Below are 24,633 nucleotides of genomic sequence, written 5' to 3'. Positions count from 1 at the left end.
GGGAAGTATCTGAAAATAAGAATAATGGTTAGGAAACATGGCATTCTACAAGCTCTGAGGCAATAATTTTCAGGCCTCGGCAGATAGGAGCAATAGGCAATGGAAGCAAGATTGAAACTAGAGATGTGTCAGAGGTTGACTGTTGACACAGGATAAAAGAGAAGAATGAGTCAAGCATGACCAAAGTCAGTATCTGGATAGAAATGTGACATTTAAGGAAGAGAAGGACAGAATCTCTGGGGCCACCAAGAGATTGGACGACATTGACAATCTTTGGAGAACTGGCCCCTGAACTATGCAACTCTAACTGGAACTGTGGAGCTGGGGCAGGGCATAAACATAGATGGAGATAATAGACTGAGTGTACACTTGCGCACAAAGTTCTTAAAAATCAAATAAGGGGCCAGAGTACAAAGTTTAAGATGTTTGCCTAGCTGGTGGCTGACCCCAATTCAATCCCAAGTATCACATGTGGTTTTCTTTTTTTAAAAAAAAAAATTATTGCTTTTTGGGTCACACCCAGCAATACTCAGGGGTTACTCCTGGTTCTGCACTCAGGAATCACTCCTGGTGGTGGTGCTGGGGGAACATATGGGATGCTGGGAATCAAACCCAGGTTGGCAGCGTGCAAGCAAACACCCTAACTACTGTACTCTCACTCTGGTCCTATATACATATGGTTTCCTGAACACTAACAGGAGTGATCCCTGAGCACAGAGATAAGAGTATGCCCTGGGAGCCACTAGGTATGGCCCAACTAGCCACATCTCCCCGCACCCAAAAGTAAATGTGCAGGCTTTCAAGGATCAATCTCTCACATTAAGAGGGGGAGCAAGAAGACCCAGTGGATCACTTTTTCAGTAATGAGGTAATAGGGGGCCCTTGGCAGTGAATTGTAAAGGAAGTTGTAAAATGAAGAGACCTTTGGAGTGGTCTGATATGATCTGAAAATGAATTATCCAGCAGCCAGCTTGTAAACCAAAGGCTAGAGCCCCTCAGGAGACAACTCTAGAGCAGGAGCAAAAGCTTAGATAAAATTCAGAAAATGAAGAGAACACCAAACAGAATTCAACATTCTTTTCCTTGAGGAGGTCTGAGGAACTTAGATGCTTATCTGCATGGAAAGTCCTGAGCTATGACAGCTTGGAAAATCCCTGATAATCAAGTAACCAGAGCCACTGGGTGGGGAGATGCACCCACACCTGCTACGGGCTTGTGAACTCTTTTTAATAGTACTTTAATTGCTCCATTCCAGAATTGCCCCTGACTGTGTAATCCTCCTTGTGAGTGTGTTTTCTCTTATTCTCTGGGTTCTCTCTTTTCTCTAGAGAAGCCCCAATTCTTTCTTGAAAGTGTTTCATGTTTCCCTTTATAAAAGGATTCTGCTTCTCCATCTGCCTTCACGTGGAATCTTTTCTGCCATGAGAAACATACAGCCTAGCAGAGTTGGGGACTGTTATTTTCTGCAGAGCCCAAACAGTGTAGCTCCCTGAAAACCTGGGTGGCAGAGAGCAGTTCCCATGCCATTCGGATCCTGTGAACTCTGATGCAACATGATACTACTTCATCCAGAATGGTGGGACCTGAGTGTCCAGGAAAGGCAGGAGCTCACAAAGATTTATCAGAACTGGCCTCACATGACCCCAAATTCTACCAAGAGTTGGTAGGATAAATAAATAGGATATATTTATGTTAGAGATAGAATTCAGAAGTAGAGCACTTGCTATATAAGTGTAAAGTCCTGAGTTGATTCCTAGTACCACACACACACACACACACACACACACACACACACACACACTCACACACACACGAGGTAAATAGGTAATATTGACAGGGAAGATGGTTCAAAAGAGTTGAGTACATGGTCTACTGCAGAAGCCCCAGGATGAATCCCAGGCATTACAGAGTGCCCTGAACACCCTGAGCACCGTCTGGTGTGCCCACAGACAAATTAAGTGAAATGGAATATCGTTAGAAACTATATGTTCGATTTTGGTGTTATAATAAAAGACTATATTTTATTTATGTTTTCCTCCACTTAGTTGAGGTTAAGTATCAACAAAGAATAAAGCATGTGCATTTTAATTCTATTTTGGGAAGAATCATGCTCAGGAAAAGGAAACCATGGCTAAAAATGTAACCCCTGTACCAAAGAGGAACATTAACAATGTAGTTCTGGGGGCAGTGAGAGAGCTCAGAAGGCTGGAACAGAGACTTTGCATGCTGGAGCCTGAGTTTTGTTTTTTTTCCTTATTACTGTATGGTCCCTTGAGAACAGAGCTAGGAGAAATTCAAGAGCATGGTCAGGTGTGGCCCTCAAACAAAACAAATATATTTCCATACCTACCCCCACTGTGTAAGATCTGCTTCTGTGAGAAATACTCAGGAAAGACCAGCAAATCAGAACACTCGTTCCTAAGTGTTGTGACCTGAAAGATCACAAAGGTCAAATCTGTTCACTATTCTCATTCATTCCACTCTCTGCTAGGCACTCCTACTGATGAGGGACACATTCTCTATTTCAGTGGGGTTCTAAATGTAGTTCATGACAATTTACATCCTGCTTTGTTTCCACTCCAAAGTAATCAGTATTGAATCTCAGTGACATTCAATCGTCCAGATAATTCTATTGTCCTTTGACTATATATTTATAGCCAGGGCTAAGTGCTTACTAACCAGGAGATGAAAGTCTTTTACATAAATTATATAGTAGCCAGAAAATGTGGCAAAATATACTCAAGTGGTCACACTTTTTTTTGGTTTGTTTTTGGGTCACACCGGGCAATGCGCAGGGGTTACTCCTGGCTCTGTGCTCAGGAATTACTCCTGGTGGTGCTCGGGGGACCAAATGGGATGCTGGGAATCAAACCCAGGTTGGCCGCATGCAAGCTCTACCCACTATGCTATTGCTACAGCCCCTTGTCACACATTTTAAACCAGAGTAGTTCCTGTTACGCAAAGGATTGTGTCCACTCTGTGCAGCTTGAGTGATCCAGCCTGAGGCCTCCCAGAAAACAAGGGAGGGAGAAGAATCCTTTTCAATCTCATTTCCATTTTCATTGCTCTTTCCTGTTTAAATAAAGAGAATAAAGAGCAAAGGAAAGATAAATATGTTTTCAATTAAAAAAAGGGGGCCGAGTCTCACCCATGAGGGAACCCCCGGAAAACCCAAGTATGTGAGACTTTATGACTGAGAACTCTGGGTTCAATGGGACTGGGAATGGAGATCCTCTCTCCATATCCCCCAGTCTCTGGCTACTCAGCAGTCACGCCCATAAGCCACCTCTGGCTGGCGCCAGATAATCTCGTTATGGGCCACCATCCAGATCGCATGTCTTTCTCTCCTGGCAGGTAGCATAACATGAGGCTCACCATAAATATGCTGCGGACCCCACACCAGTTGTTTCACTCAGGGTGCCCTGGAGGGGGGCAGATGAGAGCCCTCCCCACCCTAAGGGAACCAGCCCCGGCAGCGCAGCCGAAAACCTCCAGAACTCAGCTGCTGCCATGGCTCATGGTCACTTTCCACATGCTCAGGCTGAGCCTTCCCCCAAAGTGAAACTATTCCTGGACCACAAGGGGGCATTTGCAGCCTTAGGATACTTCATACCACACACCCTACCCATACTGCGAGAGTACCACACCACATATGATCGAATTCAGAGTAGGAGGCAACCAATCTTAGAGGGAATTTTTTTTATTTTTACAGATATATATATATATGTATATATCCCTTCCTGCCCCAAGCACAGCCCCAGCAGCTTAAAACCTCTGGAACCCAGCCACAGCCATGCTCAAGGACATTCTTCACACCCTCTGAAGAACCTCATGCATGAAGGAACCGGCAGAGGAACCCAAGTGTGTGGGACCCAGGCCTGCATTATATTTAAAGCCTGCTTGGATCAGGACTGAGCCTCCTCCACCCAGATCCCCAGTTTTCCAGTAACTTGGCAGTCATACCCACAAACGTCCCCCATCACCATGTAAACTCATCAACAGCCAAGATCCAGAGACTATAAAACAAAGCTCCCAGAAGAGAGCGATGTGATTTTTCCTGGAGCACAGCCACATTTGTGGCCACGTAACCTCTTTTTTTCCCCCCTTTTTTTACCCCACACAGCAGAGCCTGGCAAGCTATCCATGATGTATTTGATACACCAAAAACAGTAGCAACAACATACTCTTCATGTTCTTGGAGCGAGCAGATGCCATTGGACTACACTAGCACGTGGCAGGGATAAATGAAGACGTTACTGGCACCCACTTGAGCAAATGAATGAACAACAGCATGAGAGTGATACAGTGATCCCTCTCTCTCTATATATATATGTATATATATATATATATATATATAAAAGCACAAACCTCTAACAACATGTTAGTGAGCTCTTATAGAAGAGCTTAATGGCCCATGGGTGAAATACAACAATCTTCACTCTCTTTCCTCTAAGAATACAGTTTTGTAGCATTTTTCAGTGGTTTTTCATAACAAACAATACAAAATATATTATTTTGTTTCTGCTTTAGGGCAGGGATTGGGCTTCGGGATGGAAACACCTGAAGTATAGTGGTGGGAATGTGTAATGGTAGTGGGATTGGTGTTTGAATATTAAATATAATGAAATATTGTGAACTACTTTATAAAATAAATTATAAACATAAATAAATAAGTAAAGAAAATAAAAAGAGAGGCAAACACCAGAATAAACAAAGTATAGCTTCTCCAAAATTGCTTTTAGTAGTTGATTTACTAATGCTTCTGCATTGATGAACTTTCATTTTTCAAATTTTCAGAGACAGAAAGCAATACGGCAGAGTCATGGTGCCAGCTCTTGATGGTACCTGACTGGATGGCATTAGAGGGTTGTATTCATCTGCAGACCATTTCCCAAAGGCAGGTAACTTGAGCCTAATGGGACAGGTGTAAATGATAGGAATTCCACACACTGCAAAATACTTCTTATTTAAAAACAGTAGCAGAAGGAAAGCAAATTTATCTGAATTTTAAAATATGGTTGTAATTTTGGGGGGGAAGGGCAGTGTTCAGGACTCATTCCTGGTTCACTCAGAGATCACTCCTGGTGGTGCTTTGGGGACTATATGCAGTGCTGAGGATCAAACTGAGATCGGCTGCAATCAAGGCAAGAGCTTTAACCCTTGTACTATTACTCCAGCCACAATTAAAAAAAAATTAATGTCATGGTGTCTAATCTATAACTGATCCATCCAGAGGTGATTAACTTACAAGTTCCCTTCTATGTCAAGTTTTCTGGGTTCGTAGAGAAACATAGTTGTTTCAGGCTCACAAACATAATTAACCTAAGCACAAGCATTAAATGCATAGATCTCATGAATGTTGAAGAGACATGCAGTTAAAATAGAAATAGAAGAGATACTTTAAAATCGTAAGGGTTGTGGTAAAATAATGAGTATTACTTATATAACAACTGAAAGTTTCAGCAGTAAGAATGGTACTGAAAGCTTTGTAACACAAAAAAATAAATAGGTGTGATCTTTGCAGTCACCACTGTGGAAAGAAAAGGAGCAGCAAGAAATTAGGAAAAACTCTTTGGCATGATAAATATTAGATGTCAAATGCTAATTCAATAGAAGACTAGGATTTTGAATAATTAACATGTCAAGATGAATTGGTGCTAATAGCTATTGTAAAATATCATCTTGTTGGTTTCATAGAGTCTATGTAGGTTCCAGTGTGGATTCATAAACTCATGAATCTACTCAACAAATATTTACTGAATGTGAAGAGGGAGCAACAAAGTATATCAAGTAACTATATGGGGCATAAACCAAGCAATTGTGATCTTCTGCAGGATTAATGAAGATATGTGCCAAGGAAAGGAGACCACATAAACCTCTGAAAAGTCATTGATGGTCATTCAAGATTCAGACAGGACCTGACCACCAGATAAATATACATGTGGCCCACTAGTAATTCTGTGAGAGCAATTTGATAAAGGAGTGGGAAAATTTCCATTCGAAAAATTTCCGAAAGAACTGGAGGGTAGAAACTGAAGTGAGCAACCAGAAAAAAATTTCAAAAGATATACCATAAAGGGAAGCAAAGTGGTGTTGCAGAAGCTGGTTCTAGAGGGAAGTGAACGCAAGAATTTTTTTTTTACTTTTTTTTTTTTCAAAGACAGGAGAAATAGCAATATATGTCTGATTCTGAGAATTATCCACCAGAGAGAAAGAAAAAAAGTGATAATTCAAGAGAGAATATTTTCTAAAGCAATTTTCTTGAATATGATAGATAAGACAGACTAATCCCTGGTGAATACACAGCTAGAGAGGTGGGCCGGTGCTAGCAGGGAGGAAAGCAGCGCAAAAGGCCATAGGTGGATATCTGGCAACACCGCTGATTGTTTCTATTTTCACAATGAATGTTAGGAGGGAGCTATAGAAGGGCTATACAGAAAGGAGATTGTACAAAACTGTTGTCTAGGAGTTTGGCAGAGTGAAAGCTTTACAGCAGCATTTCTCAAGGGGGTGCAGGGGTATGGCCCCTTTGGAGTCTCCAGGATGTTTTAAGGAACTCACAGGGGAAAATCATATAGGTGGAGGTTTGGGAACAACACTAGGGGGCTGCCAACAGGTAGGATGTAGGGGGAGGCACAAGAAGTAAACAAGGTGGGGGCTGGAGCAATAGCGCAGCGGGTAGGGCGTTTGCCTTGCACGCGGCCAACCCGGGTTCGATTCCCAGCATCCCATATGGTCCCCTGAGCACCGCCAGGGGTAATTCCTGAGTGCAGAGCCAGGAGTAACCCCTATGCATCGCCGGGTGTGACCTAAAAAAAGGCAAAAAAAAAAAAAAAAGAAGTAAACAAGGTCAGAGGGTGCCATAATTAGATAAAAGTTGAGAAACACTGCTTTAAAAGCTTGAGTATATTTTTTGCTTTTATTTTTGGGTTACACCTGGTGATGTTCAGGGCTAACTCCTGATTCTGTGCTCAGGGATCACTCTTGGCAGAGCTGGGGGGACTATATGGAATGTTGGAAAAAGAACCCAGCTCAGCCACATGCAAGGCAAGTGCCCTACCCATTATATATCACTTTGGACTTCACAGAATATAATGACTGAGCAACATTATTGGATATATGTTAATTTAAGATATTTTTCTTTTAATTAGTTTCACATTTTGAAATAATTTCAGAGCTACAAAAATCAGTATAAAAATAATTCAAAGTGTTCCCATATGCTCTTCCCCAGCTTCCCTGAATGTTGACATAGTATTTTATTATTGTACAGTTGGCAGAGAGTCTCTTGCCCGCACGCCTGCTGTCTTCCCCGGGGCCCCTCCGAGGGGATGGGCTTCAGCTTCCCTCCCTGCCCCGAGCAGAGCTCCCAGCAGCCGAAGACCACCGGAACCTAGCCACAGCCATGCTCAAGGCCCCTCTCCTCATATTCAGACAAGCCTCACACATGAAGATACAGCAGAGGAACCCAGGTGTGTGTAATCCCATCAATGGTCAACATCCAGAGACTTAAAAGAAAGCTCCCAGAAGATATCTTGTAGCCTACTTCTCCCTCTGGGAGAAACTGGCAAGCTTCTGAGAGTTTCCTGCCCACATGGGACAGCCTTGCAAGCTTCCCATGGTGTATTCATATGCTAAATCCAGTAACAAGCTGGATCTCATTCCCCAGACCCTGAAAGAGCCCCCAGTGCAACATCCTTGGGAGGGTTGAGCCGAGAGAGACTTCTAAGATCTCAGGGAAAGGACGAATGAGAGGTTACTGAGCCCGTTCGAGAAATCGATGATTAACAGGATTTCATGATTCGTGATTCGTGATAGTACAGTTGTCATCATCAGGAAACTACAACTATTCACCTCTATTGCCATAACTTTGACCATTATCAAATTTAGTGAACTGTTATAATTGAACTTTTCCTGGATAGGGAACCAATTCACAATCCTACGATCCCATGTTCCATTGACTTGCAATGTCTCCTTTACTCTGGGCTAGTTCTTCAATCTGCCTCTCATCATTTGACGCTTTTGAGAAGGCTCGTTAAGGGATTGTTCCTTACTTTGGGCTTGTCTGCCTCCTGGCAATTGAAATTGGGTATATATTTCTGGCAAGATAACATCTAATCAATGTACCCTGTTGGGAGTATCATATCACAGAGCATGGAATGGCTCCCAGGGTCCTCCACTTTAAAGATAATAATTTTCTCTGGTAATTAATAATGAGGCGATTACAGATTTAAAATATAAGTACTCCACTTAGTTTTATCCTACCATTCTTAAGAGTACATACTCTAGGGGAGAGGGGGGAGAAATAGTATAGAGGTTTAGTTTCTTGAGTTGCAGGTGGCCAACCTGGGTCCATCCCTACATTTGTCTCCTGAGCACTGCCGGGAGTGACTCCCAAGCACAGAACCTAGAATGATCCCTGAGCACTGCTTGGTATGACTCAAACCCTATTCCCACATCCTCACCTCCCCAAAGTGTACAAGCACCAGAGCTACAAAGGCTTGGGTTCCAACCCTGGCTCCTGAGCTTATTACTTTGTGACTTTGGGTAAATTTCTTAAGCCCTCTAATTCGGTTTATTTACTAAGTAATTTGCGTGCATATGCGTGCATAGTCAGAAGGCACACACACGTGAGGAGAGCCATGGAGAATGCTTAGCATAACACATAGCAGTGCTCTGAACCTGCTAATACTAGGGTTCAAGAATTTTATCGTAGTTAATACTAATAGCAACCTTTTTGTGTTTCATTTACATAACAGGAAAATGAACAAAATTAACTATACTAGAACTTCTCTAACATAGATAATTATATAGACGTATATAGAATATAATTTGTTCAGATTTCCAGAGTTGTCATTGGAGCAACATGAGTTTGACCTGCAGGGTTTCACTTAAACTTGAGCTTTTTGGGGATGTGGGGGGGAGAAGGAGAATGGAGGTTCAGTTTCCCAAATCCACAGGTGTGAGAGGGTTGAATCTGAAGATGTAGAAGACTGATACAGAAGACTTTCTCTACCCCCTGGGGGCTCTTAAAATCAACCCCCGTCAGAATCAAAGGGGTAACTATAGAAAAGGAAGCAACAGGTGATGCAAGGATATTCAACTACATGTAGGGAAGAGGTGTGGAGGGGAGGTGCCCAAACCCTTGCATATTCAAGGGTCAACTACATTTCCATTACCTAAACAAACATAAAACTTGAGGTAAACTGCTAATGCAGTAAGATCCTAACCGTAAATTCAAAACTAGCTCAAAAATTAAATTCAAAATAACTACTACAACAAAATCAAAGTACATGCACAATGGGGAATTTTGAAATCCAATCAGCATTTGTCCTGGGAGTATGGCGCTGATCTCTCTCACTGATGCATCTGTGTTCACTTCCTTTGCCAAGGTGGAAGGTGGCTGGGGACAAGTTGGGGTGAGAAGGACATGCTGTAGTGCTTGGGCGCTACTCTTGGCAGTCCTCAATCTTTTGAGCCATCTCTTTGACCCTATCTGTGTTTATTTTTCAGGCTATCTTCTGTGTCTGCAGTAGTTGAAATTTTTCTAGTTTGCTTTCTGTGACTACTGCACCCTTTGGTGACACCATTTGTTTTTTCCGTGGAATAAACTGATAAAATATTTGGAGTTGGTTCTTTTCTTATTAGGTTTTGGAAAAAGAAAGGAATGACTTGGCCTCCATTCTGAATTAATCTTCTAGTGTAGCTTTTAAGGATGATAGTTCTAAATTTCTCAGGGGGCCTCAGCTCCCTGTCAAAATCCTGGCAGTGCAGTTTCTCCCTCACATGACACTGTATCTTCCTTCCCAACTTCTCTAGTCAAACTAGGATACCTGCAGCTGTATACCTGCACCAAGTTTGTGTTCCCCAAAGTCTTACGTTGAAACATAAATGAGCTGGGTTATATTTGAAGGTGAGATCTTTGGGGTGATCAAGAAGATCCCCGCCTTTATGAATGGCATGAATGATCTTATCAAACAGCCTCCAGAAAAATCCCTTGCCCTTATGACCTATGAGGATACAGTAAGAAGATGGCACGGATAAGACCAGAAGCAGGCCTCAGGCCCGCCCCAGATACCAAACCTGCCCTGTGCCTTGATCTTGGAACTTCCTTGCCTCCAGGACTGAGCGAAATGTTTACTTTCGGCACCCAGTCTATGAAGTTTTTTCATAGCTGCCCAAACAAACCAGGGCATTTGCTAAATCATCTTTTGGAAACTGTTCAGAGGTTCTTTATGGAAAAGTACATATAAATCTTGGTTAATACTTATTGTGCATAAGTATTAACTTTTTTTTTTTTGGTCAGTTCTAGGAATTGAACCTGGAGTCTCACATATGGTAGTTGATATACCATTGAGAGAGAAGGAATTTACTTAATTTCTGGGAGACAGCTGTCTACATACATCTATCAGATCAAGCTTGCTAATTGTTTTTTTTCAATTTATTCACATTCATACTGATTTTTTATGGGCTGTATCTCTTCCTTTCTGTGAGGTCAGTGCTTTTAAAAAATATTTATTTTATAAAGTGGGTCTATCAATGCCTCCTTGTGCTTTTGGAAATTTTTGTTTCATATGTTTAAAAATTATGTTGTTAGGTGCAGACAGTATCTTGGTAGCAAATGATCTTGATAAATCATTGCTTTTTATATGTAAAAATTAGGTCTATAAGGGAGTCAGAAAAATAGTACAAGTTAAGGTGCTTGCCTTACATGGGGTCAACCCAGATTCAAATCCCTGGCACAGCATATAATCTTCTGAACACTGCCAGGTGTGACTCAAGAATTTTGATTTTGTTTCTGGGGCACACCCAGTGGTGTTCAGGGCTTAGTCCTGACTCGGGAGTCATTTCTAGTGGGGCTGGGGGGCATATGGGGTGCTGGGGATTGAACCTGGGTCAGCCACGTGCAAGGCAAGCACCCTACCTTTTGAACTATTGCTCTGGCCCCATGCACAGAGCCAGGATTAAGTCCAGAGCACCATTGGGTATGCCCTAACCCTCTCATCCACTCAAAGTAGAGCCTACCTTGTCCAATAAATAGCTTGTCCACCCTCACGACCATCTTTCTTGACACTTCACCAGCCTGGATGCAGATTCTCTATAGACGCTCAACTTGGAGACTCCCCACTTTTCACAGTGTTGCATTTCAGCTCTGCCTGCTGCCCATTCCATTTACTTTATGGGTGGCATAATCCCAGTGCATGAGCCCATGTGCAAACTGAATAACCCTGTGAATTACCCTGGCTGCACTCCAGCTTACATCCCTGCCATGAAGGTTTGGTTTTTTTTTTTCAGCATTGTGGCTTCCCCTCTCTGTTCATGTCAGTGGCATGTTTCATGTGGCAGTTCTCTGTGTTCAGGGTGGAGTCCTGTTCACATCAGCAGTGGTAGCTAAGACAAAGTTTGGACACTGATTTCTAACTGGCTCAACAAATTATACACGTTCAAGAATAAAATAGCTTTCTGATGTTCACATCAAACATATATATATTTATTATATGATAGATATTGTCTCTATATGGCACATATTTCCTCTCAATGATATCTAATAAAAAGTATAACATTCTATTTTCACTACTAAGTTTTGAATTTTAATTCAGAAAAATAATAGTTGGTATTTGTTGAGCATTTTTCAATGCATCAGGCACTGTGTTAAGGCATTTTGAAGACAAAGTCACTAAATTTACATAGCTCTATATGGAGTAGATGCTATTATTGTTCTAACTTTACAGATATGGATACTAAGACTCAAAGGTTGAGAAACTTGGCCAGTTAAACAGCTAGAAAATAGTACTCAAGCTGCTTAACATGAGGGACCAAATAGATAACATATAACTACCTATACCTCATCTAATTAAATACAAATTTCTAAAAAACTGAGTGACAGATTTAAAAACTGATTAATTTTCAGGGTCAATTAGAATGATGGAAAATAAATACCCATGGTTGGTGGGAACCTAAATCAGAATTTCTGGAAAGGAGAAAATATTTTATCAGAAAGCCTGAAAATGGGGGCTGGAACCCAAATGGCTGGAGCATATGTTTTGCAAGTGGAGGTCCTGGTTCAATTCCTGGCACCACACAATACCCCAAGAACTGCTTGGTGGAGTCCCAGAACGATAATAATTAGCCCCCCCCCCAATTTTTAAAAGCTTTACAATACTAATACTACCTGGAAAAATATTGACTTATTTTTATAAACAATGAGGTTACAATATCAACCATGGAACAGAATATTTTTAAATTTAAAAAAGTCCATATAGGGCTGGGGAGATAGCTCAAATGGTACATCCTGGTACATAGGGGCCCCATCATTTATTCCCAGCACCATGGCCTCCAACTACATATCCAGCCCTGAAGGGCCCCAGCCCCTCAGGGGAGGACCCCTCAAAACAGAAAAAATCAAACAAGATGCATATATGTGTACATTCTGTATCATGTATAAATCACACGTATCAAAATATTAAAAGTAGTTATCTCTGTATGAGAGGAATATATTACTCTTTTTTCAATTATTTTAATAATTTTTTTACAATAAACATCCTCATTTAAGAACTACTAAAATATATATGTCACCACCACAGTGAGGAGAGAAATGGTGAATTAGTGTGCCTGTGTTTTGCTCTGTGGTGTCAGGAATTGAACCTATGCCCTCATACAAGCAAAGCATGCACTTTACACTGGATCTAGCTACATCCTCAGTTCCCTTAGTCAACACGTTTTAACAATACCTTGATATACTGAAAAACCAAGGTAGTAAATCTGTAAAATCAATGGTTCTGAGATTGGAAAAAGTAAGGTGAATCTATAGAAAGATTTTATATGATATCCAAGATAAATTGTGCCATGAGAAAATTTAGCCAACAAATAATTTAAATAATATAATCTTTCTACATAAGTAGTTTTATACACAGTTAAAACATTGAAATTCCATAACTATTATATCTACGCATTTATATATGAAGATATATAACATCTCAAAATTATATATAATAATTATAGCATAATAGCTTTAGCTATTTATTAGGTATTATTTAGGTATGCTAAAATGTTTTATCAAACATATGCATAATATATATTCAATGGCATTTACAAAATCAGCAAAACCTGGCAAGCTACCTGTGGTGAACTCGATATGCCAAAAACAGTAATAATGATGGTTCTCATTCCCATGATCCTGAAAGATCCCCCAGTATGCCATGGGGCTACACTAGCAGGGATGAATGGAGACGTTATTGGCACCCACTCAAGCAAATCGATGAACAACTGGATGACAGTGATACAGTGATTTATAAAATATATTTAAGTACAGCATATAGAAATAGAATTCAAATTATAAATTTTATAAATTTTAGATTTTATTGTAAATAAAATGCTATGTATAAATATAGATATAATTCTAGTGTGATTAGTATATATGGAAAATGTCATAGATATAGCCAAATTTATTAAAAATCCTTAGCCACATTTAAGAGCAATTGGGCAACAATAGCTCACAAGTGGAAATTAATAGTAAGCTCATAAGCTGTGGATATAGAAAGAAAGAGGCTTAATGGTGAGGAAATTGAGGTTCACAGTGTTAGACAACTAAAGCTGTACTTTCCCCTACATCCCAGTTCAGCTTTAGAAACTTTTAAAATGAGTTGCAGGTAATAATTCCAATAAACTCCCTGGGATCATCCTTTGGAGATTCAGGATGAAGGTCTCTGAATCAACCAGCAATGATAAATTATTGTATGGATTTCATGGTCAAACACTGGAGAAATATGTCCCCTGTTCAAAAAACAGAGTATAAAACCACAACCCAGGGTGTTTCTCTGTTTCAGGATATCGGGTCTGTATCTTGTCTCTGATAAGGATGATGGGATCTCCCCGGAGATCCCAATTTCCTGTTCACCCTCACCCCTCCCAAAGTCTGTCCCCTCTACTTTGCAGAGGAAAGAAGAAAGGTGTCTGTGAGTTTGCGGGTAGCTGGTTCTAAAGGGTTGGATTCCAGACACCTGAGGGAGATCTAGTGGTCAAACAGGTAATGTTCTCACTTCCACTTGTGATAGTACTTCCTTTCTTTAGGTTCTTTGTCCTCCAGTAACACAAGGAGAAAATTTTTATCTCTTAAAATCCACTACTGAGAAAGTTTTCAAAGCATTTCATGCTCTAATAATACTTCTACCTCTTCAAGAAAACAATGCTCTGTGAAAATGATTCTTTCCTTAAAAATACATACAAATGAGTAAAATACACATATTAAAATTCAAGCCAGGCCATATTGAGTCCTCAGTTGTACTTCTACAAAATACAGCAGTTCTAATCCATCCCAGCTCTTTTTACAGGTCACTGTATAAGATTAACAAAACCGGCCCTTCCGGTTCCTAACTAAATAATTTCAACCAAGCAAATGGTGACAAACCGGATTTGTTATACCCACAGTCCCACTTCTGCCCACTGGCAAAGAAAAGAGGCTGAAACAAAGAAGTAGTACTATGTTAACTTGAAAGAGTTTTCAAGACATCTTACAGAAATGAGAGAAAATGCTTCTACATCATAAATCAGACAGGCTAATAGCCAAGATACAGAGAATCAATAAAGTCCAACAGCAAAACTAAACAAGGCGATAGCAACCCATCAAAAAATGGGGAGAGCAATTGAACAGACATTATCTCAAAAAAGACATAAAGATGGTCACTAGACACACAAAAGTGGTCATTATCCATGGTTATTATGAAAATGCCAGCCAAAATAAGAATGAGATATTGCTCCCACTTTCAGTGAGCTTTATCTCCTCACTGACCTCATTGGTGCCATCTCTGGAGACATCATCACACAAGGATATAGCATGCATAATCACAGACTTAATATATAGGATAATATGCTCTTAATTTTTTTAATTTTTATTTTTTATTAATTCACCATGAGATATAGTAACAAAAATTTCATATTTGAACTTCGATCATACGGTCATCCAACATGCATCCTTCACCAGTGCACATTTTCCACCACCAAAATCCCCAGTATTCCCCCCGCGCCCACTTTCCATACCTCCTCCTGCTTGTGTGGCAGACAGTTTGCAAGATAGTTTTTCTCTACTTTAGTTACCTTCTATATTTCGAGACTAGTCCTACCTCCCCTTATATCTATCTGCCAAAAATAAAATTGCTAGACAATATGTTTTTATTGCTTGTTATGAATATAATATAATATTGCATGGCCGCAAAAGCAGCCACGTGTTTTAGGAATTCTAAGATTTCAATAATTAGGGTCTGAAGAAATTGCTGCCACAGGTTGCTCGTGTCCGAGATTCCTGTGTGTGTCTCTGGATCGTGGCCACATGGGAGCTGGTGCTTCATGCTGGCTTCTAGAAAATGGTGACTGAGGGAGATCTTAGAGGGCAGGTGGTGGGACGGCACCTGCCCTCGTATGGAGCAGCCCAGCAGAGAAGGCCTATTGCAAAGTCCCAGGACATCTCTGCCGCAAGTTGCTCATGTCCAAGATTTCTGTGTGTGTCAAGATACTCTTAATTTTGCCAAGTTGGGTCACTCAATAAAACTGTATACCAATTAAAGAGAAACAATTAATTTTTAATGGCATGAGTCTAGGTGTGAGAAGTGGGGGGAAGGAAAGGGAATGATTTTGGTTTCCTCAGTTCTTGATGAAATCAGTGGTGAGTACAAGTTCTTCCCAAGTATAGCTGGGTGAGTTGGGAAGCCATGAGGTGTATAGAGCTCCTGGATGCAAGGCAGGTAACTCACCAGTAGTGACAAACAAGGTTTCTGTTACTCAAGACAAAGTACCACTCAATGAGAGGAAGGGGCACAGACTAAGTTATCACTGTATGACTGTCATCTCGTTGTTCGTGGATTTTTTTTGAGCGATCACCAGTAACATCTCTATTACACTTAGCCCAAAGATTTTAGCAGTCTCTCCTTACTCATCTTTCCCAATGATTGGAGGCTCTTTCAATTGGAGGGTCAGGGGAATGAGACCTATCCTTACTGTTTTGGGCATATCGAATACGCCATGGGTAGCTTGCCAGGCTCTGCCGTGTGGGTGGGATACTCTTGGTAGCTTGCCGGGCTCTCCGAGAGGTATATATCTATATATATGTATATATCTGTTACTATATTTGGGATATGAATACGCCATGGGGAGCTTGCCAGACTCTCCCGTGTGGTCAATAAACTCTCATAGCTTGCCAGTTTCTCCAAGAGGGAGAACTAGGCTATCAGATGTCAAACTGTGCTAAACTCAAACTGTGCCCCTAAATTATCACTGACTAAGTTATAAGGTTGAAAATACCCCTCAAACATCTATATTGGTAGTTTTCATATAAATCTCTTCTAATCAGAAAACCTTTTCTTAAACACAAGTCTTAACAGAGTTTTATTATATTAATATAGGAAAAGTATAGTGGGTCTGTTTGGAATTTCCATGCAAGAGAGAAGTAAAGACTAAAAAAATCTGTCTTCCCCATGACTCCTGAATAGAGCAGGATACTAATAATCTCTTCCATTGAATGAGACAGAATAGAATGGGCAGAAGAAATGAAGGCACTTTCTCCATATCTCCAAGGTAGGTCTTTACTTGGACCAGGAAATAAACAATTTCCAGTGCTTATTAATATACACCCTGATAAAATTTGTGACACCAAAACATAAAGGTGGAGGCTGAAGAGACAATTCAGTTAGATCCCCAGCACTGCATATACCCCTGAATATTGCCAGGACTCACCCCTGACACAGAACCAGGAGTAGCTCCTAAGCATAGCCGGGTAAGACTCAACACCTTCTCCCCCACCAAAAAAAAAAAAAAGAATGTAGAATTGCTGTTAATCTTGCAAGACTCTCAAACTGTTCTAAACTAACCACCTGATACTAAAATATAAGGTCCATTTATCTCCAGTCGTGGTCTAAGAAATACAAGTTCTTCATCAATACAAAAAATAAAACACACTATTAGATGATAGACATCTGTTATTTGTGCTTTTCCCTAAGTTCCCCTTTATTCAGTACTTAAAAATAAAACATTTACTTAAAACTGTGAACATAAAAATAAAACATAAAAATAGAGGCTGGAGTGATAGCATGGCGGGTAGGGAGTTTGCCTTGCACCCTGCCGACCCGGGTTCGATTCCCAGCATCCCATATAGTCCCCTGAGCACCGCCAGGGGTAATTCTTGAGTGCAGAGCCAGGAGTAACCCCTGAGCATCACTGGGTGTGACCCAAAAAGCAAAAAAAAAACCATAAAAATAAATGGTAAGAGAAAACCCATTACATTTATTGTCTTAGGTTATAAATTGCTATTTGCCTTAATATGAATAAGAAGTCATTTGAAAGCACTTTTGATCTCATGGAATTCTATACGCTTCCTATACCATTCCAATAGGCTGTGTCTGAACCAGCAAATACACAAATCAGAGATCTTCAAGTATTCCCCACTCATTAAAAAACTCAATAGCATTCCATGCAGAATGCTGATTGTTCCTTTCGCATTATCTCATTTTAGCAACATTAGATAGATCCATTTTGACAAGAGAGAATAATGCTCATAGATCTATGGGGATGGCACAGTCTTTGTTTAGGAACAAATCCCAACAGATGTTAAAGATTCAATTAGTTAATTTCCCAAAGTCTGGTCACATTAGGTAAAATATGAGAAAGACTTGATGCTTTTGGAATATTTTTTCCTCTGGGTATTTAAAGGTGTTCATCTGGCAGCTCTGTTGCTTGCCTTCACCACGTTTGTTAGCTTTGCCAACTGGTCTGGAGGACAAGAGATCAAGGTGGCTTTTATCCCTTGGGAAAGGTTGAAAGAAATTGTGGAATCAGTCCAGCTCAGCCAATGTTGACAGCAGCTCAAGGTCTCAAGTCTTGAAGAAAAAGTCAGTTTCTTTATTTATCATTGTACTTGACTTCTCAGGTACAAGGCAATCTGCCCCACAGTCTCTCAGAAGCTGGTGGGGGGGCTGTAGCAAAGGAGACAGATCATAGGATTCCATCTAAATCTCAGTATTGGACCATCTGAGAACTGTGGACCAGGTTCTCCAACATTCTGGAGACATTAACAAACTCAGCATGGCATCTTATGAATAAAAGCCCAGGGTTCACCCTCTAAACCTTCAAATATTTTAGTGAACAGAAACAGAGACAATTACAAATAGGTAACATAAGCCATTTGTTTTCTAACAACTGTCATCTAAGTGGAACTCATTCTGCAGCCTATAGGGAACTAAGTCCTTGACACAGGTCACTTGTTCAATACCTTACAATATGCTAAGTAGGGAACATTTTTGTCTCTGATTCACAGATATGAAAACCACCAGGGTTTGGGAAGGTCAGGCAGCTGGTCCAATGTCACAGAACTAATAAGTGAAAGTTAAAGACTTGAACCCAGCTGAGAAAGTTGTATGATGCTGGGAGCGCACACTCATGCAAGATATCAAGATATCTAATATCAACTGTGTATAGAAGAACAGTTCAAAATGATGACTGAACCGCTGGAGAGATTGCTTAATGGACTGGAGCACTTGCTTTGCATGTGGGAGGCCTTAGTTTTGATCCTCAGCACCGAAAGGTCCCTGGAGTTGTGCCAGGAGTGACATCCAAGCAGAGAACTTGGAATAACACCCAGAATTGGTGGGTATGGCCCCCAAACTAAAAAGAAGCTGGAGCTAAAGAAATGAAAAATTGGTTCTGAATATTCAGGTAAGGATAAATACTTTCAAAGTAACTTAAATTTTTTAAATCTAGTAATTATGATTATAAAAACGTATAAATTGTAGAGTAAAATTTTATTTTAATGTATATGCCCAAAACCAGTGACAACAAGTTTCAAAATGGAGACATTACTGGTGCCCACTAGAGCAAATCGATGAGCAATGGGATCACAGTGACAGTGACAGTCTAAAGTTACAAGTCCTAAGTCCTAAGTTATTTTAATAAAGCTTAACTTTAGCACCTAGCAAATGCCTTGGGCATATTAGGTTTTCAGCAAATAGCTCTGGAATGAATTAATGAATTCACAAACACACTTAAAATAGGTATTATCTTTTTATTATGTTTGGGAATTCTCTTATTTTTTTAAAAAATTTTTATTTGAGGGGCTGGAGCGGGTAGGGCATTTGCCTTGCGCACAGCCAACCCGAGTTCAATTCCCAGCATCCCACATGGTCCCCTGAGCACTGCCAGGAGTAATTCCTGAGCACAGAGCCGGGAGTAACCCCTGTGCATCTCAAGGTGTGATCCAAAAAGCAAAAAAAAAAATTATTTGAGGGACATATTCAGTGGTGCTCAAGGGATCCTCTCTTGTAAAAAATTTTTATGATGTAGATTGTGTCATATTTTCTCATTGGTAATGATATTTTTAGAAAGGGTGAGGCTCAATATCTAGCTCAAGAAAAAGAACTAAATAACCAGCAACCTGAAGGACAAAAGGAAATTACAAAATAATTGACCAAAAAATGATAATAAACCTAGAAATGAAGATTTTGTCTTTGCAATTAGATAAGAGAAGAAAGAAGAAGAGCAACTTCTTAGACTTTTTGGTGTTGTTTGGGGGTCACATTCAACAGTGCTCAGGGCTTATTCCTGGCTATATGATCAGGGATCACTCTGGCAATGCTCTGCGGGCAATATGCAGTGCCAGTGATCGAACTCTGGTTGGCTGTGTGCAAGGCAAGAACATTTTCTTGTGTTATATCTTATTTTTTATTAACATTTAAGAAAATATTTTCTACATAGTAGCATAAAACAGGGCCCAGAGAGTTAGTCTAGGGTTTAAGGCACAGCATTGCATTCCCTCTGGTTCAAAACCCTAACCACATGGTTCCCTTACATAGCAGGCCCTGATCTTCACAGCTCTGACCCTTGCATTTCACTCCAGGACCAGTTGGCCAAGAATTACTGGGAAGGATACTTGGGTCTCTTGAGAACTATTTGAGGTGCCCTCCAAAATAAAAAAAAAACCTAAAATTACTGTCTTTACTAATGAAAAGCATATATAAACATATACTATGATGAAGAGCAAATAATTCCAAGTATGCATCTTATTATATATTTAGTAGTAGTATTTTTTGTGTGTGGTGCTGAGGATCAAAGCCTCTTGAAGAAAGCACTCTACTCTGAGCATAGACCCACTGTCTTCTCAAGTACATGCTAAAATGGTCAGGTAAATTCATACCTAAAAAATATCTCTTTTTTCAAAAGCATTTTAGTGTCCTGGGTTACTCTAGGGACTCAAGAGTTTACCCAACATGTGCTAAAAAGGAACTTTTTTTTTTTTTTCAAAATAGTGGTCCCTCCCTGCAAAGTCCAGCAATGAGGACCTGCAGGATTAGGAGTCACATAGGTTGTATCTGACATCCCACCCTACTGGACTGTGAGACCACTGGGGTCACACCCAGTGGTGCTGGCTGGGAGTCAGACAGTTGTTCACCAGGGCTATATCTGGTGGTGCTCGAGGAGCCATATGGTGACAGGAATAGAACTCAGGACCTTGTGCAAGTATGGCATATTCCCTCTCTTTTGTCTTTCTCCCTATTTCCAGGTATTCCAATATTATTTTATTATTTTTTTAAGGCCACCACTCCTGTCAGTGCTTAGAGGTTACTCCTAGCTGTGCAAAGAAATCATAGCTTATGGTGCTCAAGGGACTACGTATGGTACCAGGGATCAGACAAAAGTTGGATCAGGTGCAGGGCACGCACCTTAAACCCTACACTATCTCTCCAACCTTGTTTATTTCTTTTTGGCCAGATTCAGAGGCAGATTTTTTTTTAGAGAAGGGTAAAGAAAGGGGAAAGGGAAGGAAGTTGTGGGAGTGAAGGGGGTTCTCCTAAGCAGGATTCACAGTTATTCTTCGTTTATAAGAATTTCTATAAATTAATATGAGCATAAAACACATGCTACTTGTTATTCGCATAAGGGAAACCATTAAGTTAAACTTATACTAACCCGGTTATTCAGTAAAAGTGTGGTTTCAAAGTGAATAAACGAGAGAAGGAAATATACAAAAGAGTAGAGATTTGTGGCAAAAATTTCTAGACCATCCCAACAAGTCCGTTTTCTCACCAATCTTAGTGAATCTAAGATTCTAAGTATTCCCCATTCATTAGGCAAAGTAATAGTGCCTGCAACATGCCTAAGGTTGCTTTCTTATAAGGCTTTTTGTCATTTTAGCAACTTTAAACATACACACAGAAACACACACCATGCATGTAATCTTGGAGTTCACCTAACCCCTGGCTTTCTTAATACAAACAGCCAACAGAACAGACACTTTGTGGTTCTCTTTGACCAGTTTCTTCATAAGCTTCTGCCAATTGCACAGTGGAGGGAGCAAAAGTATTTGATGACAGCAGAGTTAGGTGACACACAGACTCTGAAAACCAAAGAGGGAGATTCCTTACCTAAAGAGACAACACTATTTTTTTAATTGAGAAAAGAATTTAAACAGTAACATTTTAAAAAATGCTTTGAATAACTAAAAAAGATCCAGAGCAAATGTGGTTTGTAGCCAGTCTACACTTGTACATTATTTCCATAAATGAAGCAGTGAAGATGTGGAGGAATAATTGCTATAGATGTATAAAAACATCAACTTACAGTTTTAATTTTCATGACTATCTCCTTTGCCTAAATGCTTGGTCCTAAATATAGAAAAAGTAAATAGTAGAGGACATAATACAATACACACTTTAGTAAGTTGCATATTAAACAGTCCTAGGTTCTACCTGATAGATGCTAGATGAAATCTACTGATAATTAAGTCTGCTGTCTAATTCTTTTCACGATAAAGCATTTTTAAGAACATTGAAAAGTGCATTGTCTTGATTTTGATTATGAGATACTAAGCATAAATTTGAAAGGTCAAATGTTGGTCAGTAAAATGAATCTAAGTAGTTTTCACAGTTCAAAGGATTTTTAAGAGCTAAGGAAACTGATTCAGCTTATATGTTGAAACAAATGCCTTGTGTTGAAAATAAAGCATTTTTCACATTTACAAATGTGCACAACAAATATTTCTTGAGACAAAACTTAGCCATCATATGTGTCGCCCACTGTCAACTTTCTCATGTTTCTGAGCTGCTGATTACTATAGGAAGTAGACAAACTATAGTGTAATAAATTCAGGTCTGAGGAGGCAGTATAACTGGGACCAGTAAGTCATACACAAAAAATAAAACGTGCTCGTATACTATTTCCTAGAGTGCAACGGAAATTTCTTTTCTCTGACTTTAATGGGAGTATTAAAAAAATATGTTCATTAGACGGAACATCTTTTAAAATCCCCAATGTTAGATGCCTTTCATCTTACAGCACCTGTTACCATAGTTCCTACATCCATAACTCTTAAAACAAACAAAACCACAAAAACAAAATACAAGACTGGGAAAAAAAGCTCCATCTACTTTTTCTGAATTGAGCTTTACACATTTTACCTAAGTTCTCTTACACGGTCTTGTACTGTTTTCTTCTCCCTCCAATTTATAAAGAAACATACACATATGTAAGCACACACCACGTGTCACCACTGTAGAATAGGTTCATCAGCACCGTAAGAGTCACAACATAAATCAGAACGAACTACTATGACAATGAAATACAGGTGTCCTTTAAAGCCAGTCTGGGTCCTTAATGCCTCTACTCCTACACAGCTCATCTTCACCAGAAACTTTTAAAGATCAGAAAGACAAAACAGGTAGCATTCAAGGAAGCGAAAAGAAAACACAATGTTTGCATTTCGGACATAGAGCAAAATGAGCAACGGGGCCCGGGCGGCACAGAGGGCATCATTAAAGAATACCAACCCAGGCCCTAGATATAGGAGTCAAGCATCATACAACCCATAAAAGAAACTAATTAATGTGGCTATTAGCATTACAAATAGAAGTAGTAATAATGATTGTCACCACGGGGTTCCATACAGCAGCTGCACGTGGAGCGGCTTCTCCTCCAACGCTCACTGTTGCAGCCTCCCTTGCAGCCAGCCCCACACCACGTCTGAGACAAGCCAAGTGGGATGGGGCGGGGCGGTTCCATGCAGGTAGGCGGACACACGCCTAGCCCCGCCCCCTGCGTCTCGCTAGGCCCCGCCCCAGCGACCACGGCCCCCTAATACCCGCCCACCGAAGCCACGCCCTCCTCTCGCCCCGCCCACCCCGCGCTCCGCCTTCCTCGCGCTCCGCGCGGGCCCCCGCCCCTTCACCGGCGCTAACCCACCTGCCCTCCAGCATCTGAGGATTGGCGGGCAGGGCGGGAGACAGGTTCTTGGACACACGTTGGGGGGTGAGATTGACCTGCTGCTTAATTCCAGTGAGGCTTCCTGAGGGGCCCTAAGTAGACGCTTTCGCTTGACCGTTACTTCGCTGCCTAACTTCCGAGGAAAGGAGATGGAAGGCGAAAAATCTGATTGTTTTGAGAAGCAGCACGATTGCCCTAAAGAAAGCTGCTGAATTTATTAGGAGCGTGTGGAACGTTCCCGGGCATATCTTCCCACCGCACGGAAGGAAAGTTACTGGTGTCCGGTGGGTGGTACACACTGCCCGGGAGCATACGTGGAGCGCTTCTGTGCAAGCTTGTCTGCTGGGGATGAGACGGTCGATTTATGTAACTTCGGGGCGTTTCCTTCTTGGGCTGTCAACTGAATAGGACGCTGCCAGGCACGCTGATGCCGCCTTGTGCTCTGAGCGCAGTTTTGGGTTCTATCTTCTGACATCATTTCTTAATAGTATTGATTGGGACGGCGAGCTCAGAATATCATTGTATCAAAGATGATCTTATTTGGGGTTTAGACAGTTAATGGGTCAAGTATAGTGATGGAAAGGCATCACAGGAAGAAAAATTACTTTGGAGCCCTTAGATAAAGTGAATCTCCAAATCTTTTTTTCAAATTCAGTTCTTTCAAAATTTATAATATTAACGTTTTAGAGAAAGGTGCTTTTTCTTTTTTAGAAAAATGAGTATTTCTTGGGTAAGATTGTACCAGCGGAGTGAACTTCTTTAGAACGGTACTGATTGATAATAGCCATATTTTTTAAATTCTGTATTAAGGACCTAAATTTTATCTTGATTCTAGAAGTTTTAGAGAATTATTTACTTACCCCCTTTATTGTTATTATAGGAATTCTGCTTGGCTTCAGTACAGTAGTAACATAGAATGATTTTCATTAACATGTAACAAAAATTCTAACGAACAATGTTTCAGCAACAAATCAAGCATTCAAAAAACTTTTAATTCTCACTTAACCAATAGTTGTGAAAACAGTACTTAGTGTTAATTAAAATGGAATGCAAAGTACGACTTCTTCGAAGACCTCTACCTCCAAAATCCCCTAAGCGGCCTTGGTCTAAGACACCTGAAGGTATGTATGTGAATTAAGTTTGTGTTAAAATTATTTTTCATAGAAATTTCTCAACTGCACAGTGTAGAATCACAATAATATACAAGAACCAGTAACCTAGAAGTGGTTTGTGTAAGATAGTTACATCCAAGTCAATTTTACAAATACAGCTAATTCTCATTATTTGTGGTTTCTGTATGTGGGAATTTACTTAGCCATTAAGATTCCCTTGTTATCCACAAACCAGTGCATTATACTGTACATTGACCCACTGGTGCAACAGCACATCATAAAGAACACG

At 40.4% G+C, this 24,633-nt stretch overlaps 2 protein-coding genes across 4 annotated transcripts in view; one reads left to right on the top strand and one right to left on the bottom strand.

Moving 5' to 3' along the window:
• The window catches only part of LCP1 (lymphocyte cytosolic protein 1), a 102,455-nt gene extending 79,413 nt beyond the window's left edge, over positions 1-23,042 (bottom strand). Inside the window, exon 1 of one of the 3 annotated variants that reach the window (XM_055138312.1) lies at positions 22,917-23,042. The gene's annotated coding sequence lies outside the window, so the exon portion shown is untranslated. Of the gene's footprint in view, positions 1-22,873 lie in introns of all 3 variants that reach the window. The other 2 variants (XM_004604575.2, XM_055138306.1) reach the window with 2 other exon arrangements.
• LRRC63 (leucine rich repeat containing 63) overlaps positions 9,339-24,633 on the top strand; it is a 58,946-nt gene continuing 43,651 nt past the window's right edge. Inside the window, exons 1-3 of the mRNA XM_004604661.3 lie at positions 9,339-9,396; positions 9,911-10,020; positions 24,257-24,353. Coding sequence (XP_004604718.3) covers positions 9,339-9,396; positions 9,911-10,020; positions 24,257-24,353 — 265 coding nt within the window. The remainder of the gene's footprint in view (positions 9,397-9,910; positions 10,021-24,256; positions 24,354-24,633) is intronic.

The sequence above is a fragment of the Sorex araneus genome, chromosome 1 (assembly GCF_027595985.1).
Source record: "Sorex araneus isolate mSorAra2 chromosome 1, mSorAra2.pri, whole genome shotgun sequence".
Taxonomy (NCBI): domain Eukaryota; kingdom Metazoa; phylum Chordata; class Mammalia; order Eulipotyphla; family Soricidae; genus Sorex; species Sorex araneus.
The sequence above is the reverse complement of the archived record's forward strand: the minus strand, read 5'-3'. Positions and strand labels throughout refer to the sequence as shown.